This window comes from Bos indicus, chromosome 7, assembly GCF_029378745.1.
Source record: "Bos indicus isolate NIAB-ARS_2022 breed Sahiwal x Tharparkar chromosome 7, NIAB-ARS_B.indTharparkar_mat_pri_1.0, whole genome shotgun sequence".
NCBI classification, from domain to species: Eukaryota; Metazoa; Chordata; class Mammalia; order Artiodactyla; family Bovidae; genus Bos; species Bos indicus.
Window position 1 is genome coordinate 39,570,115 of NC_091766.1, and position 26,324 is coordinate 39,596,438.

General features: G+C 40.4%; 1 protein-coding gene across 7 annotated transcripts; it reads right to left on the minus strand.

Annotated features, from left to right (window-relative positions):
* Positions 1 to 1,037: 1,037 nt before the first annotated feature.
* Positions 1,038 to 26,324, minus strand: ZNF354A (zinc finger protein 354A). Of its 7 annotated transcripts, none has more exons than XM_019964775.2 (5): positions 26,169 to 26,324; positions 25,095 to 25,182; positions 20,425 to 20,551; positions 19,389 to 19,484; positions 1,038 to 3,139 (listed from the first exon to the last, which is right to left on the minus strand). In XM_019964775.2, exons 2-5 carry the CDS (start codon positions 25,125 to 25,127, stop codon positions 1,575 to 1,577), a joined length of 1,821 nt encoding a protein of 606 aa, XP_019820334.2. In that variant the 5' UTR covers positions 25,128 to 25,182; positions 26,169 to 26,324; the 3' UTR covers positions 1,038 to 1,574. The 7 variants fall into 7 exon arrangements, with proteins under 7 accessions (XP_019820334.2, XP_019820337.2, XP_019820335.2 ...); XM_019964778.2 differs by having other exon boundaries at positions 25,095 to 25,925; positions 26,169 to 26,320; XM_019964776.2 differs by having other exon boundaries at positions 25,095 to 25,999; positions 26,169 to 26,319.

A 26,324-nucleotide genomic window follows, 5' to 3' on the forward strand; every position in this document is an offset into this window, starting at 1 on the left:
TAAGTCAACTTTTTCACTCTCTTCTTTCACTTTCAAGAGGCTTTTTAGTTCCTCTTCACTTTCTGCCACAAGGGTGATGTCATCTGCATATCTCAGGTTATTGATACTTCTCCCAGCAATCTTGATGCCAGCCTGTGCTTCTTCCAGCCCAGCGTTTTTCATCATGTACTCTGCATATAAGTTAAATAAGCAGGGTGACAATATACAGCCTTGATGTACTCCTTTTCCTATTTGGAACCAGTCTGTTGTTCCATGTTCAGTTCTAACTGTTGCTTCCTGACCTGCATATGCATATAGGTTTCTCAAGAGGCAGGTCAGGTGGTCTGGTATTCCCATTTCTTTCAGCATTTTCCACAGTTTATTGTGATCAGGTTTCCTTAGTTAGGTTCAATCTCTTTCTTCATGTCCAAATTGCTACAATGTTCTTGCACTGCAAAATATTTTCACAATCTATTTGCCTGTTAAAACAACCACACTTGTATACTGACATAATTTGCTTTACTCATCTGATAGTCCCTCAACTCTATTCCCTTTACTTCTTTCATAGCTTCTTAAAGGCCTGTGACTTTTTTCTTAAAGTTTCCAGTGTGCAATACAGTACCTGCCCCAAGGCTAGGAGAAAAACAAACCACTGAGTTGTTTATAATTGTTCCTTTTGTTTTCCTGAAATTGTTTTGACACTAAAGAACACCAAGAAAGAAAAACATACTCTATTTCATGATGTGATCAATGTACCTTTCAACATTTTGGCACATATGCTAGATTCATTAAACTACTTTTGACAGCCCCTTCTGGTGTGAAATTAGAATCTATATTATTAAATACATATATATTAAACATTTAATAACTTTCAATATTGTATTAAATACTTTATATAGCTTTGAAAACTGCTTATTTTTCCATTTAATATCCCTAAGATGGCAGCTCACAGTATTTAACAAGTATACTTTCATAATAAATTAATTCAGAGCAAAAAAAAGTAAAAATTCTGAGTAGAAAATTTGCAATTTATAGCAATTACTAGAAGAACAAAGGAAGAAGAGAACATACTTTTATTTCTATTTTTAAATGAAATCCATGCACAAAGTTTGACAGCAAGTCAGGAAGAGGACAAACCCCAGAAATTGAGAGGTAGTTTACAGTTCATTTTTATCTTTTATTTGGTCCTTTTTTCTAAAAATGTATAATTTCTTTTATCACATCTGTTATATGCTATTACAATGTCAGTTATTTAAAAAAGCATTAACATTTATTTCAATGGGAAATCGAGTGCACATCTCCCCTCATCACCCAGATGCATGTAACAATTACATATGACAAGTAGACTATACTGCTGTAGAGAGAAAACAATTAATTTACAAATGCCCAAAGTCAATGTCTCCAGTCAGGGATTCTTCATTTTAGGTTATTACAAACTGTCTGACAGGCTTCCTCATTATGCATTTCATAGGTTTGTCCTTAGACTTGATAATGAGGACTAAACTACAGAAAGGCTTTTCATATCCATTACATTTATTATATCACTCTCATGTATTCTGGTGAGCTTTGGTTTCAGAAACATGCAAATCTACTTCCTAGGGGTTCTCTTCAATATGAATTTTATAATGATTAGTAAGAGATGACCTGTGATTGAAAAGTTTCCCGCATGTATTACATTCATAGGGTTTCTCTCCAGTATGAATTCTCTGATGGGCAATACGTGATGAGCTTTGTCTAAAAGTTTTCCCACATGTATTACATTTGAAGGGTTTCTCTCCTGTATGAATCCGCCTATGTTGAATAAGAGCTGAACTTTGGCCAAAAGATATCCCACAGTCTTCACATCGATATGGTTTCTCTCCAGTGTGAATTCTCTGATGATTACTAAGGGATGAGTTACATCTGAATGTTTTTCCACACTCATTGCATTTATAGGGTCTTTCTCCAGTGTGCATTCTCTGATGTTGAATGAGAGCTGAACTTTGTCTGAAGGCTTTCCCACACACTTTACATTTACATGGTTTCTCTCCAGTATGAATTCTTTCATGAATAATAAGTGTTGAGTGGGAACTTAAGGCTTTACCACATTCATTACAATTATAAAACTTCTCACCAGTATGAATTATTCGGTGTCTATTAAGTCGTGAAATAGAAGTGAAGCCTTTTCCACATTCATTACATCTGTAAGGCTTTTCTCCAGTGTGAATTCTTTCATGTTGAATAAGAGATGCACTCTGACTGAAGGCTCTCCCACACTCACTACATTTAAAAGGTTTCTCTCCTGTGTGAATTCTCTGATGATAACGAAGGGATGAACTAGACTTAAAGGTATTACCACATTCATTACATAAGTAGGACTTTTTTCTGGAATGAATTCTCTGACATCCAGGAAGGGATGTACTGCAACTAGATGCCTTCCTACCTGGATTATATTTATAGGGGTTTTCTCCAGCATGGATTTTTTGATGTATAAAAAGGCCTGATCTTCTGCTGAAGGATTTACCACATTCTTTACACCTATAGGATTTCTCCACAGTATGTGTTCTTAAGTGTTTATAAAGGGATGTACTGAGAGTGAAGGCTTTCCCACATTCTTTACATATATAGGGTTTCTCTCCAGTATGAGTTATTTGATGTTGAATAAGTGCTGAACTTTGGTTAAAGGCTTTTGAACAGTCTTTACATTTAAATAATTTCTCTCCACTGTGGTTTTTCTCATGTTTACGAAGCGATGAAGTATTTATGAAAGTTTTCTCACACATACTACATTTATAACGTTTCCCAGCTGTGTTGGTTTTTTGTTGATTAAATAAACTGAAATTTTGTTTGAAGCTGTTTCCTTGTATTTCACATTTTGGTGGGGCTTTCTCTCTTGGGATCACCTGCTGCCTAAAAAAGACTGACTTTGGGCACAAGTTTTGCCCAAATTGAGTATTTTTATGTTTTCTCTCTATAGTGAGGATTTTCCTGTGAGTGACTGAAACTATCTGTACACTTTCTTTTTTCTCCTGCTTTTTCTCTAATCTGCCTTCATATCTGCAGGGTTTTTCTGATTTGAAGTCCCAGGGTCCACTCCTTTTGGATCTTTTCATTATCAGTTCCTGAAATGAACGATCTTGTGTTTGAGTTGACTTTGTGGTTTTATAACTGTTCTTCCATCCTGGAGAGGAAAGAAAAAACTGAAAATGTTTCATGTGATACAGCATTTGGCTACTAAATGTATAGACTGAATACTGATGGTATTCAAATAAGGTCTCAATATCTGGCCAAAAGATAATAAGAAAAACTTAGGAGTTTTAATTAAGCAGTACAGAGAAATAAGCCAACACAAGCTGAGAACAAGAGGGTGGAGAAAATACTAAACAAACCCATTTAAAGAGTGTGAGTGTAAGAGTGACCAGGAGAATCAGTTAATGGGAAAATGGAGAAGGATTAAAAGGGGAGCCATAAATTGGAAAAGGCAGTCTGGGATCAGAGTCCAAAGCCCATGACAGAATTTTAAATTATCTTCATGAGATTTCTCTTACTTGTATAATCATTCATAATCTGGAAAGTCTTCATCCCTTTTCCCTCATGCCAAATTCCTTTGTATCAATCAGAGTCCATTCAAAAGTTAACTGAGTGTTTTTAATTGTTTTGTAGAAAATAATAATATTTATTGTTAATTGGAGGATAACTGCTTTACAATAGTGTTGGTTTCTGCCATACAACAACATGAATCAGCCATAAGTATCCACATGTCCCCTCCCTCTTGAACTCCTTCCCCAACTCCCACCCCATCCCACTCCTCTAGGTTGTCAGAGCACCAGGTTGAGCTCCCTGTGCCTATAGCAACTTCCCACTGGCTATTTTACACATGGTACCTTCTCCTGCTGTGTACAAAGTCTGTTCTCCATGTCTGCATCTCTCTTCTTGCCTTAAAAATAGGTTCAATAGTACCATTTCTCTAGATACCATATATATATTATTAATATATATTAATGCACCAATGCATAAGTATACTTTATTATTGTATTAATATTAATAATATATTGGTTGATAATTATAAAATATAATTAATATCAATATATTAACACATATTATATGTAATATACAATGTATCAATTTTAACATATATTAATACATATTAATATATGTTAATAACTGTATATTAATATATTATATTATATATTTATAATTATATTGATATTAATAATATATTAATTAATAACTAAAATGTATCAATATATTATTAATATACATTATTAATACATTAATATATATTAACACATTATAATGCATATATATGCATTAATATATTAAATTTATTTTTCCTTTCAGATTTACTTCATTCTGTATTATAGGCTCTAGGTTCATCCACCTCATAAGAACAGACTCAAATGCATTCCTTTTATGGCTGAGCAGTATTTCATTATGTATATGTACCACAACTTCTTTATCCATTCATTTGTCGATGGACATCTAGGTTGCTTCCATGTCTGAGCTATTGTAAATAGTGAACATGGGGTACTGTGAGTTTACAGTCCATTCCTCTTATTATAGGCACTCACCATGGCACTAAAATATATATATATATATATTCTATACATGTAATTATACTTATCTATCTACCTATATCTAAATATATTTCACTTTCCTTTTCTATCCTAAGTATTCTTTGCAAGCAGATTAGCATGCTCTTTTAACCTACAGATCCTCCTAATGGCATCTGAATTACATACAAAATGTTTTATTAATCTTCCTCAACAAGTTATATATAAATTTTTGAACAATGTCAAATAGTTTCAATAACTTATATATTAATTTCACACACACACACATGATTCAAACACTTGTAGCAGTTGCCTCCAGGATAGTACATTATACAAGTAATGAGATGGTTTCAGAGCCACTTCAAACAGGAAGGAATTAGATCAATCTACTGAGGTAACAACAGGTAGGCATGAAACTAAAGGTTGCAAGATAGAAAAGTAACCTTGCTAATGATTCAAGCAAGAGAGGCTATGCAAGCAACATACAAAAGAGTTAAAGATCAAATATAAAAAAGGTAAAAGGGCTAACATGATAACATGGTAAAGAACAGAATTAAGTTAAATAAATTTTAATTGGGTAAGGATCAATTAATTGAATATTAAATTTTGCCAGGGGAACAGGTATACATAGAGTTATTTATTTTCTCCTGGGTTAGAGTAACCATTTCAAGGGTTCCTCTGCATCTTACTGTATTTTGACATTTCTACTTGACATTCACAATCTGTGTACAGATTGTCTCTGCTTGGTGAACATAATATAGTCTGCTTTTCTCTTTTCTTCTACCAGAGTTAACTTCTCAGTTTCCTTCATGGGTAACTTCTATTCCCCCTTTAAAAATTGCTTTCTCTAGAGTTTGGGATTTTTTTCCCTTCACTCTACACATTCTCTTTGACTAATTTTATATGCACCCATCTTTACTATTTCTTTTCCTCTTTTCCAAGGCACTGGTATTTGCCATGCAGAGCAAGTGAGAATAACACTCATTAAAAAACAACAACTAAGTATCAATAAATCATTCATTCAATTAGGGACCACATCTTCTGGAAAAGCCCACAGTGTGTATTTAGTGTAATAATAGCTTCTTTTCACTTAGCCAATCACAAAATCTTTCTGCTGTTTCAAAATCTCTCTCATCTTTCCTATTTACTGTTATGGAAAGAAGAGTTTTTTTTTTTTTTTTTTTTAATTTTCTGTTCATACCCTCCAAGTTCCTTGTCCATCTAAATCTTGCTAAATATCAACTTTCAATAAGATTATTTGGGTAGAAGAGTGGGAGGCAGTCATAAAACTAGAGTACTTTCCCTGTTGGTTGCAGGCTACATGTGCTGGGGAAAAGACAGAAAGATTCCAAAATTGTGGACTGTCATTTATAATGTAAAGTTAGAGACCCTGCCTTAGTTAGAGACCTAGACTTCCCTGGTGGCTCAGACGGTAAAGCATCTGCCTACAATGTGGGAGACCTGAGTTCAATCCCTGGGTTGGGAAGATCTCCTGGAGAAGGAAATGGCAGACCACTCCAGTACTCTTGCCTGGAAAATCCCATGGACGGAGGAGCCTGGTAGGCTATAGTCCATGGGGTCGCGAAGAGTTGGACATGACTGAGTGACTTCACTTTCACCTTTATATAGGTCTGTATGTAAAGACTGCTGTTTTATGACCAACAAGTTTACTAGAGCTCTTGAGCACTGGACTCAGGTACCTAAATGGTACTCTGCTTCTCACGCTTTAATGTTTCTACCATAGTATCCTAATTCTGGTGGCTAAGTGGTAAAGAGTCCACCTGCCAATACAGGAGATGTGGGTTCGATCCCTGGGTTAGGAAGATCCTCTGGAGAAGGAAATGGCAACCCACTTCAGTTATTCTTGCCTGGGAAATCCCTTGGACAGAGGATCCTGGCAGGCTACAGTGCTTGGGGGTCACAAAAGAGTTGGACACGATTGGTCAACTTAACAACAACCAACACCACTTCTAGACTTCAGTCAGTTCAGTTGCTCAGTCATGTCCAACTCTTTGCGACTTCATGGACTGCAGCACGCCAGGTTACCCTGTCCATCACCAACTCCTGGAGCTTGCTCAAACTCATGTCCATCGAATTGGTGATGTCATCCACCTGTCTCATCCTCTGTCGTCCCCTTCTCCTGCTGCCTTCAATCTTTCCCAGCATCAGGGTCTTTTCTAATGAGTCAGCTCTTCACATCAGGTGGCCAAAGTATTGGAGTTTCAGCTTTCGCATCAGTCCTTCCAATGAATATTCAAGGTTGATTTTCTTTAGGATAGATTGGTTGGATCTCCTTGCTTTCCAAGGGATTCTCAAGAGTCTTCTCCAACACCACAGTTCAAAAGCGTTGATTCTTTGGCACTCAGCTTTATAGTCCAACTCTCACATCCATACATGACTACTGGAAAAACCTTAGCTTTGACTAGACAGACCTTTGTCAGCAAAAGTCTCTGCTTTTTAATATGCTATCTAGGATGGTCACAGCTTTTCCTTGAAGAAGCAAGCATCTTTTAATTTCTTGGCTGCAGTCACCATCTGCAGTGGTTTTGGAGCCCCCCAAAATGAAGTCTCTCACTGTTTCGATTGTTTCCCCATCTATTTGCCATGAAGTGATGGGACTGGATGCCATGATCTTAGTTTTTAGAATGCTGAGTTTTAAGCCAAATTTTTCATTCTCCTCTTTCACTTTCATTCTTCTTCACTTTCTGCCATAAGGGTGGTGTCATCTGTTTATCTGAGGTTATTGATATTTCTCCTGGCAATCCTGACTCCAGATTGTGCTTCATCCAGCCCAGCATTTTGCATGATGTACTCTGCATATAAGTTAAATAAGCAGGGTGACAATATACAGCCTTGACGTACTCCTTTCCCAATTTGGAACCAGTCCATTGTTTCATGTCTGGTTCTAACTGTTGACCTGCATCTTGACCTGCATACAGATTTCTCATGAGGCAGGTAAGGTGGTCTGGTATTCCCATGTCTTGAAGAATTTTCCACAGTTTGTTGTGATCTACACAGTCAAAGGCTTTGATGTAGTAAATAAAGAAGTAGATGTTTCTCCTGGAACTCTCTTGCTTTTTCGATGATCCAGTGGATGTTGACAATTTGATCTCTTGTTCCTCTGTCTTTTCTAAAATCCAGCTTGAACATCTGGAAGTTCATGGTTCACATACTGTTGAAGCCTGGCTTGGAGAATTTTGAGCATTACTTTGCTGGCACGTGAGATGAGTGTAATTGTGTGGTAGTGTGAACATTCTTTGGCATTGCCATTCTTAGGGATTGGAATGAAAACTGCCCTTTTCCAGTCCTGTGGCCACTGCTGAGTTTTCCATATTTGTTGGCACTGCTGAGTTTTCTGCATTTGCTGGCATATTGAGTGCAGCACTTTCACAGCATCATCTTTTAGGATTTGAAATAGCTCAACTGGGATTCCATCACATCCACTAGCTTTGTTTGTAGTAATGCTTCCTAAGGCCCACTTGAGTTCACATTCCAGGATGTCTGGCTCTAGGTGAGTGATTATAGCATCATGGTTATCTGGGTCATGAAGATTTTTTTGTATAGTCTTGCTCTCTGCCAATTCAGTCTCCACACTGTAACAGAGTAATCTTTCTAAAATTCATATTTTACCATGCTACAAACTTCCTTAAGATCCTCCAACTTATCTTCAACTTATAAGGTACACAGTACTTAACATGGTGAACAAAGTTTGTCATGATCTAACCTTTGCTCAGCTTGGAACTCATCTCCTTTCCCTGGCTTCTTGCCAGGTATGCTGAACTACATGCAATTTCCGGAGCCCTACATTTTTGTTTTTGTGTGTGTGTGTGTTATCTTTGCATATGCTGGAGACATCCTTTCCATTCCCAAATACTTATTAAGTGCCTACTATGGGCCAGGTAAAGTTCTAGGGAATGTAGAGAATGTGATGACTAAGAATTTCAGTCTTTAAGGAGCTTATACCTTGGTTTTGTGTTTTGTGTTGTGTGTGTGTGTGGAGGAGGAAGGTGTGACAAATAATAAGTAAATAAATGACAACCATATGGATGTGTGAAGCACGAGCTTCCTAGGCAAAGCAAACAGCAAATTTCAAAGTGTGGTGACTTCTGAGACACAGCAAAGAGGCTGTGTGGCTACTAGAGTGCATTGAGCATGAGAGAAAATGGTAAATAATATTGAAGCAATAGGTAGAGGCAAGTCATATAAGGCCTAACAGGTGATGTAAGGACTCTGGAATTTTATCCTGTGTATGCTGGGAAGTCACAGGCCATTACATCCTCACTTAAGTTGGCTACTGTGTAGAGAACAGTGTTGACACACAAGTAGAAGCAGGGAACAGGGAAGATCACGAGGCTCCTGTAGTTAAGTAGGTGAGAAAGAAGGTAGAGTTATGTGGTAACTGCATTCTTATCACCTACTAACGGAACTGGAATTGCTAGTTGACTGTGTGTGTTAAGAACTAAAAAGTTAACCCTGATTGTGCCAAGATGGAGACTATCTGGGATTTAATAACTACTTTTCATGGAACAGGAATAAAGCCCCACTGGAGTGCACAGCGGAGAAGGCAATGGCACCCCACTCCAGTACTCTTGCCTGGAAAATCCCATGGACAGAGGAGCCTGGTAGGCTGCAGTCCATGGGATCGCTAAGAGTCGAACATGACTGAGTGCCTTCACTTTCACCTTTCACTTTCATGCATTGGAGAAGGAAATGGCAACCCACTCCAGTGTTCTTGCCTGGAGAGTCCTATGGACGGGGGAGCCTGGTGGGCTGCCGTCTATGGGGTCGCACAGAGTTGGACACGACTGAAGCGACTTAGCAGTAGGAGGAGTGCACAGAAGAAACACTGGGAGAAACATCAAGTATAGAAACACTTTTGAAAAGCTTTGTTTAAAGGAGAATAGAAAAACAGATTTGGGCAGTTTTAATTTTTTAATGGAAGTAATTACAGCTACAAGGTTCCATACCAATAACAGGAAACTCATTTCACTCTACTTCAAGTGCCAATACCTTAGTCCAAAATTCATGTTTCCTGCTGAAGGGGACATGAGTACTGGATTGTGGACATCCTAACTGTTCTTTATGATCTGTTGAAAGTTTCTGGTTAAGTCTACAGATGTGTCTCCTTAAGTGCAGTTCAACTTCTGCTCTTCTCAAGAGTCAAGCCTAGGCCTGAGCTATGTCATAAACAAGGCTATAACTTAGGTCAGAAGTTTAGAGACCAGGTGATTTTGCCAATGACTACTACCCCAACTAAAACCTGTCATTAGGTCTAGATTCTTTTCCCTTGGTGCTTATGAATCTCTGTGCATCTCTCTTCAATCTTCTCTTCCCACATGATTTCATCCACTCCCACACCTCCGATGTCAATGACTATACTGACTCTCAAAACACTTTACAGAGTTATTTCCAGTTGCCTGCTAGATTTTCCATTTGTGCATTTTTCTTCAAATTCAGTTTGTCCAAATCTGAAACCAGTGCATTCCTTTCAAACTTTTCTTTCTGTGCTTCCTAGGTCTGAATTATATCATAACCTCCTCAGCTCCTTTGCCATAAATTCTTAGTTTCATCTCAGAACCTTCTCTCTCCTGCATTCCATGTCTAGTCAGTCATCAAATTCCCTTAAGTTGTATCACTAAGATGTTTCTAACAACCATCATTAATAAATCCAAGTTCAGGACCTTCTTACTCTATAGTGACTATTGCTATTGACCTTCAATTTAATCCTTTGATCTGTTTTTCACCTTTCCAATATTACTTTCTACCAAATTTAACCTTCTTACTATATAGAACTCTTATTTCAAAAAGCATTGATTGTACTTTATTTAACTCATTCTTCAAATTTTTAAAAAGCACCTACAATATGTTAGGCTCTATCCTAGGTACATGATCCACAAGACATTTCAGATCTGGTAATGAAAAGAAACAGTTAACTTCTTGAAGGAGTTCACTGTTTTGCATTAGAGACAAAAAAGGAGTAGGCAATCACATTGCAATGTGATAATTTATACAACAAAAACACAAGACAGAAATGGATACAAATGTGAGCTTAGAACAGCATCCAAACTACCCTCAGATAGTAGTGAGTGCAAGCAGGGAAGGCATACAGGTGTGGTCAAAAGTTTGGGGAAGAAATGTCTAAAATGGGATTTTAAAGGCTTAGCCATAGGTTAGATGGATGGGGTAGTGTGAAGGCTAAAGGCAGCATTAAAATCTTTGAACCCAAGTCAACTTTCCAGACCTATATCCTTCCCCACCTTATTCTACAGGTGTTCAGATTCAAAATTATTCCTATAAAAATGTCACATGCATTTGAAGTCTCAAGACTTTTCACAGTCAGAGAACTGAGGGAGCTATTTGCTGAGAATTAAACATAATACCACAATGGGGATAGAACTACACATCTGAAAATGTATTCCATAATGCTTATATGTTCATGAAAAAGAGAAATGCTGTTTTAAAAATTTTGTTGTTTGTAATTCTAATTTTTAAAGCTTTGTATTACAGAAAATGTTCAACACATACAAAAGTAGAGTGAATTGTACAATGAATGGCCAAGCCAGCATCGACAATTACTAATGCTGTTACATTCATTACCTTTTTATAGGTAGAATCGTATCACCAAAAAGATGTGTTGAAGTCCTAATTTCCAGTAACTCAGAATATGACCTTATTTGGTAAGAGTAACTTCACAGATTCAATCAAGTTAAGATGAGATGATTAGTGTGGGATCTAATATGACTGGTGTCTTTATAATAGGAAAATTTGGACACAGGCAAGCACAGAAAGATCATGTCAAGATACCCCTGGAAACACCAAATAACAACAGAAGCATAGACTGGAGTGATGCAGCTGCAACCCACCACGAGAAGGTAGGGAGAGGCAAGGAAGGACCCTATCCAGAGTTTCACAGAAAGCACAGTCCCACAAAACTGTGAGACAATAAATTTCTGTTGCTTAAAGCCACACAACCGTGGTACTTTGTTGGAACAGGCTGAGAAAGCCAAAAAGTTCACTCAGGTTTTTCTGTAAGATGTTATGGAAAAGCTCAAATGAACTTTTTGGCCAACCCAATATAACTCCCTTACATCTCTTCCATTAGAGTATGCTAAAGTATGCTAATGCCCTATTATATCATTTCATCAATATTTCAGAACACAGTTCTCAAAGATAGGAATTCCACTTGTAAACACAACCACATACTTTTACTATATCCACCAAAATCAACATAACTGTTTGAAGTTATTTTTGCCTGTAAGATAGTAAATGTTCTTTGCTCAAATCCAATGTGCTTCTCAGGGGTGGTTAAAACATCAATAAACAATTCTTGGATACCAACTGGGTGTCCTACAATTCAACTCTAACATTATCTATAATACCTAGTATGCATGCTCAGTCATATCCAACTCTTTGTGACCCCAAGGGCTGTAACCCAGCAGGCTCCTCTCTGTCCATGGAATTTCCCAGGCAGGAATGCTGGAGTGAGTTGCCATTTCCTACTAAAACCTAGAGATAGTATCATAGCCCACAGGTTATGGGCTCAGTTCTATAAGACTTCCCCCTGCCTCCTTCAGACATCTGTCACAAGCCCAGGTTATCATCTGTACTTCTGACCAATTGGCTATAAATCAAAGGTTCCCACAACCCCTTTCTTAGGTTTGATTAATTTGCTATAGTGGCTCATAACTCACTTTTGCTTACTAGATCACCAGTTAATTGTAAGGATATACCTTGAGAAGAACCAGATGGAACAGATGTACAGGGCAATGTATGGGGAAAGGGCATGGAATTTCTATGCCCTCCCCAAGTGAATCACTCTCCCCAAATCTCCGCATGTTCAGCAACTCAGGAGCTTTCTGAATCTGTCCTTTTGGGGTTTTATGGAGGCTTCATTACATGGGCATGATTAATTAAATCATTGGCCACTGGCAACTAGTTCAACCTCCAGGCCCCCTCCCCTCCCTGGTGTGAACTAAAAGTTTCAACCCTTTCATCACATGACTGGTCCTGGAAACCAAATCCCATTCTAAGGTAGGGTCCAAGAGAAACATCATTAACATAACAAAGACAACTTTGGGACTCTCATCACCTAGGATTTCCCACAGTTTTAAGAACTGTACCCAGGTTCAGGGGTAAAGAATCCTCCTGCCAATGCAGAAGACGCAGGCTTGATCCCTGGGTCGGCGAGATCCCGTGGAGTAGGAAAAGATAACCCACTCTAGTATTCTTGCCTGGAAAATTCCATGGACAGAGGAGTCTGGTGGGCTGCAGTCCATGAGGTTTCAGACACACTGAGCACTCATGCACCAAATATATATTTTTTATTATAAATCATAACACTGATATAAACCACTATGGATCTTTATTTAAACTGCTGTGATTTAAAGGCAATTGAGATAATTCTTCTCTATGTGACTAAACCACGACATGATATACTATTAGAGTCATTTGTTTCATTTTGCTTTTAATATTTATGGAACACTTTTTCCAGTTTTATTTAATTCTATCCTTATTCTCTTAATCTTTTTTGTTTTTCTTCTTTCACCTTACAGGTAACCTTTTTTATTGATACATGTGTGCATGCTAAGTAACTTCAGTCATGTCTGACTCTTTGCAACCCTATGAACTGTAGCTCATCAGGCTCCTCTGTCCATAGGATTCTCCAGGCAAGAATACTGGAGTGGGTTGCCATGCCTTCCTCCAGGGGATCTTCCCAACCCAGGGATGGAATTTGTGTCTCCTGCACTGGCAGCTGGGTTCTTTATTGATCTGCTTTTATCTTTTTTTTTTAATACAAGCAAATACACACTTTTTCTTTTTTGGTATCTCCTCTTTTCTTTGCTATCTATATTTTTCCTCACTTAGTAATATTATCATTCCACAATGGAATTTATAGAGATCTCCCCTCATTCCTTTTCACAGTTGCAAAGAATTTCTTGGTAAGAATGTACCCAGTTTATTCAAGCAGATTTCTTTGATGGATAGTTGGATTAACTGGGTTAACATTACCCAAAGCCAAACACAATCAAAATCACCTCTTTTGCCTAGAAGAGAGCCAGCCGAAGACCACAGAACTACTCCTTAGAGTGAGAAAGCCCTCTATGAACTGACATGCAAAGAGCTTCAATATATACCAAGTGAAAGGGGTAGAATAATGTATGCCGTATAATATAATTGGAGTGGACAAAGGAAAAAAAGAAATATGTATGTATATTTCCATATAAGAGCTCTGCCAGCTGCTGCTGCTACCTCCTCATCACATCTCACCTTCTATAGTATCCTCCATGTGTTCATTTCCTCATGCACCTCTCATGGGCTCATTTTTGGCTTCTGTTCTTACCACCACTCTCTTTAAGGCAACAATGACCTCCATGTGAAAAAAGCAAGACGTGCTCTTCAGTCCTCACCTAACTCACGTTTCAGCAGCAGCCAAGAGTGACTCCTCCTTTGCACTGAGAAGTTCTTTGCCTAAGCCACAGTAGGCAGCTGCCGGAGTTCTCGGCCTGAGCTCGCCTCCACATTCTCCTCATGGTCCACCAGCCTCAGTTTCCTTTGCAGCTTTTCAGTCTCCTTTGTGCACTCCTTTTCCTCTATATGATCTTTAACCCTTGGAGTTCCACAGGGTTGAGTCCTAGGCCCCCAATTCTTTTCACTCTGTACCCTTTGCACAGGCCAGGTTCATTTACAGACATATTCTAGGCAAGACTTCTCTATTCTCCATACCTAATTATACAACATCCTACTCAAAACAGCAATTAGATGTCTCAAAGACAGCTCAAATTCAACAGGCCTAAAACTGAATTTATGACTATTCCCTCCTTCCAACCTGTATAACCTATAAATGGCACCAGTTCTGAATCAAAACTTTAAAAGGCATCCTTCATACTTCTCCCTCAGTTAATCGATTACCAAGACTTGTTTCTTCTAACATCTAAATAAGTCTCAAATTCATTTAATTTTCCCCACCTCTATTGATACCATCCTTTATGAGCCTTGACTTCAATGACACTAGACTCCTGAGTTTCCTTCTATAGTACACCTTATTTTTATCATCCCTACAGGTTCATTTCTCTCTACCTAGCCATGAAATGCCAGAGTTTCTCTAGATTGAGTCCTATTCTCTTTCTTGCTCTTGCTGTACCCTGAATCCACTCTACAGGTTAACTCAAACTCAAGCATTGCTTCAATTATCTTTTAGTGACCGAGTCTTCACATTTAATGCTCAGTGTATATTATGAGGGATGGAACTCTAAATCTACTAGGCTATTTGACATCTTCACTTGAATACCTGGATCAACCAAAAGATGATTCAATTTAATTCATCTAAAACCATATTTATACTAACCCCCAAATCTGATCTCCTAGCACCACTATCTCAGTGAATGATATCACTGTCCATCCCAGAATAGGCCACAAACCAAGCGAAGCATCCTTGACAACTCCATCTCTTCTATCTTCCATATCCGATCCATCTCTAAGTCCTGCTGCTTTTATCTGCCAAATACCTCTGAAATTGGTTCCCTTTTTTCTAGCTCTGTCACCACTACCTAACGAAGTTATTCATGGATTCACTAACTGGGAGCTGACTCTAACCAAGCACTACTTTAAGTACTGAGGAGATGGGAACAAATAAACAGACAATCCAGCATAAGGGAACTTACAATCCAGCATAAGGGAACTTACAGTCCAGAGTAAGAGCAGATAATACATAAATATGTACTATTTTGCAGTGAGGAGTACTCAGAGAAAATAAAGTATGGTGAAGGAAAAAAGAATGTGGAGGATAAAAGACCATGTTCAGATGAGCTGTGACTAATTGATAAAGTGCAAACTGAGCAGAAACCTATATAGTACAAGGAAGTGAGTCATATGGGCTCCTGGCTGCCAGGAAGAAAAATGGTCCAGGAGAGGAAAAAGCAAGTGCAGAGGCCCTGACGTGGGAGCCTGTTTGGCCTGCCTGACAAACTACAAAGAGACCAGGGTGGTTAGAGTTCTCCAATACAGGGCAGAGAGGAAAGAGATGAAGGTGAAAAGGTAGCCAGAACCAGACCACAGAGGCCTCTGAGGGCCATGCTGGGGGCTTTATATTGTGTTCTATGTGACAGAAGCCACAAGAGGCTTGGGCATGACAGTAAGATAACCTGATCTACATTTTAAATAAACCATTCTAGCAGCTACAAGGAAAAAAGATATTGGTGGCAGGAGGTGAGGGCAGGGGACAAGCACAAGACTAACTTAAACATATTAAACACACTTTCACCTTGTAAGGAATCCACTGTTTAAAACCACTGCATGCTCTTTAATTAGATTGCTGCTATATCCTCTACAGCACTTCTCTGCAAATTAGAAAAAGACCCCTACTCTCTGTGCAGATGCAGCCCCAACAAATCTCAGCAAGTTGAAGGCAGCCCACAAATGACTGCTCAGCTGACCATCTGGCCAGGTTCAATCTGCCCTGAATTCTTGCATAAATACAACAAAGGAAGAGAAAAAAAAACAAAGAAAAGCACTTTCTCATTGGAGGGAATTGTTTACCCAGATCATCATTGGGTTTTTAAATTTTCGAATTAAAGAATATTTTTACATTGGGTGTAAACCAAACTCATGAGATGTTCAAGTTGATTTAATCACATTATTCCTGTATGTGTGTGTATATATATATACCACTGCATGCTATAGCAACAATCTAATGAGACTGCTCCCTGAAAGGAAAGCTATGACAAATCTAGACAATGTAGCCCATATAGTCAAAGCTACAGTTTTTCCAGTAGTCATGTATGGATGTGAGAGTTGGACCATAAAGAAGGCTGAGTGCCAAAGAATCGATGCTTTCAAACTGTGGTGTTGGAGAAAACTCTTGAGAGTCTCTTGGGCAGCAAGGAGATCAAACTAGTCAATCCTAAAGGAAATCAACTCTGAATATTCACTGGAAGGACCAATACTGAAGCTGAAGCTCCAATACATTGGCCACCTGATGCAAAGAGCCGACTTAATGGAAAAGACCCTGATGCTGGGAAAGATTGAAGGCATAGGAGAAGGCGATGGCAGAGGATGAGATGGTTGGATGGCATCACTGACTCAATGGACATGAGTTTGAACAAACTCTGGGAGATAGTGGAGGACAGAGGAGCCTGGCATGCTGCAGACCATGAAGTCAAAGAGTAAGACACGACAGAGTGGTTAAACAACTATTATACACACATACACACATATACATAATATTTCAGAAAACTGATTATAGACTTTGGACTCATTTCTTAAGGAAGAGACTCAGATGAGATGTGTACCTTTTGAGCCATTCCCTCCTATCTCTCAATATAAAACATATGGATCCAAGGATGACAGTTTGTTTTCCCTTTTTGTTTGTTTTTCCTATTTATGAATAGTTTTGAAGTGAAAATAATATTTTAAAAAACATATTTGCAGGCAACTAGAGATCCTAGGCAGAGAAGGCAATGGCACCCCACTCCAGTACTCTTGCCTGGAAAATCCCATGGATGGAGGAGCCTGGAAGGCTGCAGTCCATGGGGTTGCTGAGGGTCGGACACGATTGAGCGACTTCACTTTCACTTTTCACTTTCATGCACTGGAGAAGGAAATGGCAACCCACTCCAGTGTTCTTGCCTAGAGAATCCCAGGGACGGAGGAGCCTGGTGGGCTGCCGTCTATGGGGTTGCACAGAGTCGGACACGACTGAAGTGACTTAGCAGCAGCAGCAGCAGCAGAGATCCTAGGAGTCCTACCTCGGAAGCATAAGCTTTTCTGTCACTGGTTGTTCAAAGGGTTGGTTTTTGGCTTTGGTTTAGAGTTAATAATCGAAGTGCTTCCAAGAACATCCAGGTCCTTAACCTGAGCTCCCAGGGAAGTGAGTTCCTCTTGGAAGGAAATTGTTCCGAGGGTACTTTAGCCGAGGAAGATGGGGGATTCACCAGGGGTGCAGGAGGGACACGACACATGCCAGCACTCCCAGGACACCCCATCTGACTGTCACCTTTGACCAAAGAGAGGAAGTTCATTGCATCAAGAGAAACGCACACACTGGTTGGCTCTGACGTCTTTACTCCCTCCAGACACCCACTCAGAGTTTTCCTCCAACATCCCAAACCTAAGAAGGACTCCAGATCTCTGCTAGGTGGCCTTGGGGTCTCTCTGGACAGCTTTGGACTCCAGTCATACTTTCTATTCAGTTTAATCCAACTAATACTTCACTCAGGAAGGGGGACTCCTCATGGATCAGAGTCTCCTGAGGTGAAGGGAAAGGGAACAATTCTTCCTTTTCTTCCTCTGATCTTTCATGCCAGACTCGGCCCACACCTCACAGTGGGACTGATATCCTTCCTAACTCTTCACTGGTTCCTTGCTGCCTGAATTCTCTGTTTACTCTGTGGTGGTCTCCAGGAATTCCCACAAAATTAGTGTATTTCTCCCAAATTACAGTTAAAAGATATAAACAGAGACAAGTGTGGTTTCCAGCTCAAAAGATCTCACCTTGTACAATCTCACTTTAGGAAGAAAGTGTTCTAAAGGTGTGTGGGCTTTAGGGATGGATATAGCCTGTCCTGCAGTCCATCTGCTGGTGACTTCTTCTCAGGCTCAATCACAGATTCTTCCTTCTTAACCCATCTCATAAACACTGAGGTTTCCTAGGACTCTTGTCTGCTCCTCTATTCCTTTACCTGCACAGTTAAAGACTTCAAATGCCACCTTTGCACTGACGCCTCCCTGACCTCCCTGTTCAGTTCCAACCCATAAATTCTTTTACAGCTGTTTACCGGTAACCTGTACCTGTATTTTGCTCACATCTCAAATGAAACCCATCCCATACCAAACTTGTCCTATACCGTTAAAAAAGGGGCCCCTATTTTTTCCTCCTGAACCCACTGCATGTGCCTTCTAGGTAATGTCTTGCCTACATTATGCAATAATCTCCAGAAGGTTCCCACCTCTAATTTTTCCTCACTTCAAATCTAAGCCCAACAATGTTTCTGAAGTGACCATTCTTATTAAATTCAAATTACAAAATAAGGACTTAATTAATATATTCTCTGTGAAAATTTTAATTATATTACATGTAAATAAAGTCGCTTTTCATCATGTCCATTCTCAATCCTAATCCAAATGGAACTAGTTACCAGGTTAGGTGTCCCCTGACTTTTCTCTCAGGACTTAGACACCTAGTATGCATACAGACAAACATACATGTAAGTTTCTCTAGACATAAATGGTGACATGTCATAATCATGCTCCATGATGCGCTTTTTAGTCCCTTACATGCCTTGGAGCTCTGCCTCCACCAGTGCTCCTGCTTTATGACTGTGGTGTTATCTGCCAGTGTAGGTGTGCTCAGCGTCTTTAGGTATGATTTTATCGAAGGTTATCTATAGTGTCTCAGACTGAGGCCATTTTTTCTAGAATATGAAGGACTATATAATTCTTCAGTTTAAAATCCTTGAATTTTGTCCAGTCAACCATGGACAGCTCCCATCCCTAAGAACTGAACCAAAGCGCTTCATAGTGTGGCCCCCACCTGGCTTTCTAATCTATTTCCTTCCTCATCTCTTTCTTTTCCCATGATCCTGGGCTTCAGTCAGAATGAATCTGCTGCAGTTCCTTCAATACACTAAGCTTGCTGAATGAATACTTAAAAATGCGGCTCTCCTCTGAAACAACAGGAAAGAATAAGAAAAAAGATCCTGAGAGATTCACCTGTGAAGTATCAGAGAAACAGAGGAAGCTTGCAAGTGGGGGCCTTGGCATCCCTTCCCTACCACTTCTTGAGCACTGAGAAGCCAGAAAAACTTCCCTGACCAACATCTTCAAGTCACACACCCACTCATTTACCAGACTGCTGCCTGCAGAGATTCCCCACCCACTCACCTAGAGAGGAGCCTCCAGGGCTTTCTTTCTCTACCTTCCAGGGATCTTCTCCTTGCTGCAACAGGGAGATCACTTTGGGTTTGGGAAATAGGTGTCCTGCTCATAGAGCAAAAAAGAAAACAAAAAGACTTGATTTTGCCTTGATGCAAAGAAGACTCTGAAATCTGAGTAGAAAACTCAAAGGATGATACAAAGAACTTCTGTGGGGTGTTTGGGTTGTGACCCACGATGTGAGGGCGTATGTTAGGGCAAAGGCAGGGGACAACGCAACATTTAGTTGTATGTCAGTGAGGCATGATACTTGTACAGCCTTGATTAATAGGGAAAACAGTTTTCTATACAAGAGGGAATATGCACACTCTTAAATGCATTGTTATACATACAGACTAAATTAACATTTGTAACAGGTATCTATGGAAAGGATTATGTATCAAGAAGCTTGTCTAAAATGAGAAAACACTATCTGACCCCTTTGAAAGATGGCAGCGGTCAGCAAACTATGGGTCTCATATGCCAAATCTAGACTACCATCTGTTTATGTATGGCTCTTGAGCAAAGAATGGTTGAAAAAAAAAGAATATGTTAGAGAGACCATATATGGCCCACAAAATCTAAAATACTTACTCCCTGGCCCTTTAAAGAAAAAGTTTGCTGACCCCTGTAAAAGAGAATTGAGAAAAGCAAGTGTTGGGTCAAAGAAGAGGGTTGAGGGATGCTCTGTTAAGAGATGAGCAAACACATCAAAGCTCAGTCTCAGAGGGAAAACAAGGGAAGTGCCTACAATGAGGGAATTTCTAATGTGCAGCTCTGTAGACTGTCCCATCCAAGGGGCAATTCCATGCCTGTGAGGGGGAAAAAGTTTTTCGGATTTATTTATGGAGATCCAATTTGTACAGTGCTAAGGCAAAACAAAACAAAACAAACAAAAAAAACCCTCAGATAAAGTTTTTAAATGACCCAGGGCTTTTATCCAGGGAATCAGGTACTGAGGTATCCAGATTTCTGAATTCTGTATCTACAGGGGAAATTTCCTTACCCAAGGAGACAAGATTATTATAGTTCTCCAGCATCACATCTTGGTACAAGTTTCTCTGAGGAGGAGCCAGCTTTCTCCACTCATCCCGTGTAAAGAGCACAGCCACATCTTCGAACGTCACTGACACCTGTAGAGACAAGCCATCCCAGCTCAGCCAGGACCACCCATCACACAGGGTGAAAAAGGTGGCAGTGGGTAGTAGATGGGCTACCATGAAATGCTTCTATACTATTCTGGGTTGTGAAACTTCCAGATCATTTGTTTAATGAACAATTGACCTGTGACAAATATATACTGAGTAGCATGAAGTATGAACCAGGCCCTGTTAACCACTACAAAAGATGTGTGGAGGTATTAATGCCATTAGTTGGAGTGTCAATTAGAATAATCTTTCTGATGGCAATTTGATAACACACATTACAAGCTTTAAAATGTGCATATTCTTTAATGCTCCAATTACTGTATTTGTTTGATAATGAACAGTGAACAAAAATGTACATAAAAGGATGTTTATCATGGTCCTAGTAACAGCAAAGAAATGGAAACAGAAATAATCACTGAGAGGGATTAGTTTACATAACTTAAGGCACTATCTTTGTGCTCCCTGAAACTTGAAGACAGTAACAATGGAAAGTAAAACAGCTATCATTTATTGAAAGCTTTTTTCAGGCCAAGTACTATTCTTAGAACTTTATACTAATCTTTAGTATAAACCTTTATTTTGTCTTCACAGCAACCCTATGAAACTGTCTCCATTTTACACATGAGAAAGCAAAGGAGAAATTTACCCAAGTCACACAGTTGGTATGAAGGAAACATCACTCTCTTGCAAGTCTCTTCAACTCTAAATACAGTACTATTTCACTTTTGACACCAGATGTGGGGGGTTTTCCATACACCAAGCAACTGTGCAACACCAGCTGGGTGTCTTACAAGGATACTCAATTCTGACACTGAGGATAGTGTCAGATCCACAGGTTAAAGGGTCAGTACCACAACACTGGCCCCTCTTCAGTGTCAATCACAAGTCCAGGTTGTTACCTGTGTTTCTGACTGACTGGCTATAAATTGGAGGTTTCCACAACCCTCTCCTAAGGTTTGATTAATTTGCCAGAGTGGCTCACAGAACTCAGGAAAACATTTACTTACTAGATTACTGGTTTATGATAAAAAGAATGTAACTCAGGAACTGGCAGATGAAAGAGATGTACAGGGAGGGGGTGCACCATGGATTTGCCATTCTCTCTGACTCTTTAAAATGTTCACCAACCTGGGAGAACTCTGAACCCTTTTGGATTTTCATGAAGGTTCATTACATAGGCATGAGTGATGAAATAATTGACCATTAGCAACTGATTCAACTTTCATCTCCTAGGGTGGTGGTGGGTATAGGGGGGCAGGACTGAAAGTTCCAACCCTTTAATCGAGGTTCCCTGGCAGTTAGTCCCCATCTTTAGGTGGGGTCCAAAAGTCACCTCATTAACTCTGGTGTGAATGAAAGGGCTTGTTATGAATAACAAAGTACATCCATTTTGCCTTCATTGCTCTGAAGTAATTTCAGGGATAAAAATCATTTATTACTAATCCCTTAGGAAATCACAAGGGTTTTGGAAATTATTTGCCAGAAACAAGGACAAAGACCAAATATATACTTCATATTATAAGTCACAATATCACAGCTGGTCAGTGGTAGAGATAGAATTCCAATCCAGGGAACATCCAAGGCTTCATACTTAACCACTCTGCAAAACTTCTTCTCAACGCCTATCTAACAGGGTTAAGAAATAAATGAGATAATCCATACAGTGAAGATAAACAGTATTGATGTAACGCAACAATGTGAATGTATTTAATGTCAATGAATTATATACTCAAAAATGGTTAAAGTGGTAAATTTAATCTTATGTATATATTATCACAATGAAAAATTAAAAGAGATCAGATCTGGTAGACAGTGCCTGAAGAACTATGGACGGAGGTTCATAACACTGTACAGGAGGTGGCGACTAAAACCATCCCCAAGAAAAAGAAATGCAAGAAGGCAAAGTGGTTGTCTGAGGAGGCCTTACAAATCTGAGAAAAGAAGTGAAAGGCAAAGGAGAAAGGGAAAAATATACCCAACTGAATGCAGAAGTCCAGAGAACAGCAAGGAGAGAAAAGAAAGTCTTCTTAAGTGAACAATGCAAAGAAAAGAAAAATACACACATACATATGTACATAAATAAATAATGAATAAATAAAGGTACATAGAAAATTATTCTGAAGGCTGCATACCAAAGGAATGACCATTATTTTGTCCAGGGGATGTTGGGGTAAGAGTGATTTTACTTTCTTTTTTATATATGTATTTTTTATTTTCTGAATTTTTAAACATTAACATCCAGTGCCATATAATAAGATAATTTATTGGCACAGGGGAGGGATACAAGAAATGATCTTTGCCCTCAAAAGAAATAACAATCCAATTGGCAGACAGGAAAAATGCATGAATAATTTGAGCAATGAAAGAAAAAAGTGTTGCTAGACAAGACTACATACCATTTCCTAGTTTAATCCTCATTTTAGAGATGAGGAACATAAGATCCAGGGCACATACTTTATCCAGGGCAGAGACAAGACAGTAACTGAAGTTTTCTTTTAACCCAGCACTTGGTGGGTATATTCTCTCTCTGGTCTTAAATGTCCTGTCACTGAGTTTTATACACAAGTCCATGTAGTACCGATGTACAGGCAGCAGGTGAGGTTAGGGAGAAAGGTCATACAGGACTTCTACACTGGGACAGAGAAGATTTGGGGCAAGAGAGCAGCTTGGCTCTGCTGGAATGGAATGTGAAAGCCTTAGAAGAAAGCAACCCCAATGTGCAAAGGCAGGTCCTAGCCATAGGCGCAGAAGATCAACCACCACATTTCATGGGTCCAGAAAATATACAATATCCCATTGCAGACAGCTCCGGTAACTTGGGGGTTAGGCTTGCCCTGTGTTCTGAAAAGAGGTACAAGAGGAATGACTGGACAATAACCAACATGAACTTAGAACCTGGGTTTGATTTCAGATTACCTGACTTTGTTGAGCCTCAGTGGCAAGTGTAAAATGGGGGTAATAACTTCTACTTTGCTGTAACAGTGAGAATAAAGCTAAAGCCCTTGGGATATTCCCTAGCAACATTACCTATTATGGTTAGATGAGGAAGGACACTGTACAGGCATTTCTATCTACCAACAATAATAGTATCACATATTATATTATTATCATTCAGCCACCACAGCCATCACATGCTGCTGCTGCTGCTGAGTCACTTCAGTTGTGTCCGACTCTGTGTGACCCTATAGACGGCAGCCCACCAGGCTCCTCCATCCATGGGATTTTCCAGGCAAGAGTACTGGAGTTGGGTGCCATTGCCTTCTCCCAACCATCACATACTGAACATCTATTATGTGCCTGGCCCTGATCAAAACTTTTTCTACACACTAACTCCCAGGATCCTGTCATCTATGCTAGGAGGTAGGTATGGTTGTTGTTTTCTTTTCACAGGTGAAGAAACTGAGGCACATTAACAGCAACAGAGAAGATGGGCACAAACCTGGCCATACAGCTCAAAAGAACCACTCAGTAATCACTGTATACCCTGCTCTCCACTACTAATATCCTATGGAACTCTCACTGCTGCTTCCTGAGGAGTCTTCTCTCTACTCTTGGAGTCAAGAGACTACTCTATCTATGTCCCCTCCAACATGGTTATCCTTTATTTGCACACTGGCTCACCTGGATGGGGTCCCACTCTCATTTTCACAGCATAAAGATGAAAATGGCAGGTCAAGATCAGTTTTCAAGACAGTGATGGAAACAAGCTGCATGATCCAGAAAGTTAAGAAGGAGAAAAAACTAAAAACTACGGACTGGGCAAAGCCTTGGAAAGTATCATGAGGATTCTCAGGGGTGGAAAGAAAAAAAGAAAAAGAAAACCATTCTGGCCAAGGGTAGGGAGGGGGACATGAATGAGCAAAGGGAGTATATCAGAAAGGAACTCTGTCAAGAGTATATGTTTGTTTGTTCTGACCCCAAGTGGTATAAGACATGTGGTATCTTACTTCTCAAACCAGTAATCATATAGTAAATTGAGGTTAATGACTAAAAGAGCACCTATTAGGGAAAAAAAAAAAAAGAGAAACACTAGACATGGATGCGGAGAAGGCAATGGCACCCCACTCCAGTACTCTTGCCTGGAAAATCCCATGGACGGAGGAGCCTGGTAGGCTCCAGTCCATGGGGTCGATAAGAGTTGGGCACGACTGAGTGACTTCACTTTCACTTTTCACTTTCATGCATTGGAGAAGGAAATGGCAACCTACTCCAGTATTCTTGCCTGGAGAATCCCAGGGACAGAGGAGCCTAGTGGGCTGCTGTCTATGGGGCTGCACAGAGTCGGACACGACTGAAGCGACTCAGCAGCAGCAGCAGACATGGATGGGGAAGGATGGGGTGGGGAGGGGGAAGGCAAATATTCTCTACAGAACCCATCATCCACCACGGTGGACCAGTTGTAAGAGTTCTTTCAACAGAAAAGGACTTGAGCTCCAAATCCTGGCGAAAACTGTATTAGGTAGAGAAGTTTACTTTGAGGGTTAAAAACCCCACCTGTCCCTAAGACTTGAGATGACAATGAACTCACCTGAGACCTTGCTTCCCTCTGTTCAGTAGCCATATCTTCTTTCTGGGCAGTGTCCCCTGAGGATGGGTGAAGTCTCCAGAAGCCAGATCTGAGGGAAGACAAAGCGAGCCAGGAGGAAGCCCCTTGTTTTCCACCCCTCTGAATCAGCAGCTCTGAATCATTTACACTCCCTGAGAATGATGCCAAGTGTCCTCAGAGAAGGAAGTCAGAAGCAGCCAGGGGTAGACAGGACCAGACAGAGGAGTTGGGTCATCCTGTTCCCGGCCCAGCTCTTTCCCTGGCTCAGTGAAAAACGTCCTAGGACTCAATCAGCAGCAGCAGCAACTCCTTGAGCCTCAAGAAGTGCCAGGCACTACCTGCATTACTGAGCATGGTTGACACTGTCAGCTCCCATTTTACAGATCAGGAAACTGAGGGCAGAGTGGGAGCAACTTGCCAGGGAGGCTGGCATCTGCTCTAAACTCCGTGCGTGCATATGTGACAACTTTTCTGCATTTCGAGTCTTCCCACCCAACTCGTCCTCCTCCTTGCAAGGAAATAATTTCCAGATTTTTAGAGAAAACTGCTTTGGAAAGGGAAAGTATCAGTACTCCTATGGCGGAGGAGGCTGCTGTCTTGAGAAACAAGGTACAGACAACCAGAGACCTGGATTCCAGTCCTGATTCTGCCACTGGGGGAAGCCGGCGATTCACTTCTCAGGCAAAACAAGCCTGTCACTAGGGAGAGCTGCGGCGACGGTAGGGGAAGGAAATTATTTTCTCACGTTCACTGCCGGCCCAGAGCAATTCAAACGCCGGAAGGAGCAGGGCAGGTAGCGCGAGGGGAACCTATCTGGAGGAAGCAGGAGGATGGCTGAGCCCGGCCAAAAGGGAGGAAGTGTCCGACTTCTGGCGTTCAGGGCACGTCTGTGGGAGGCGGTGGCGTCAGGAGGACGGAGCCCGGATGCCCGGCCCTCGGCCCGCTGGCGCCCACAAAGGCCCAGCTTGCTCCTGCTGGGCCTGTGTCCCGCGCCCCAACGCATCCTCCCGAGGCCGGGTCTTCCCTCCCGCATCCCGCCGACCCTCCGCCGCTCACCTCTCCTAGGCCTCTGGGGTTCCGTGGGCTGCAGGCGGGAGGCTCCGGAACTGCCACAGCCTGACAGCAGCTTGGGGTCTGGACTCGCCCGAGGTGCTGCCTGGGCCAACCTCAGGTCGGGTGGCTGCTCACGCCAGCTGCAAAAGCTGGGCACCC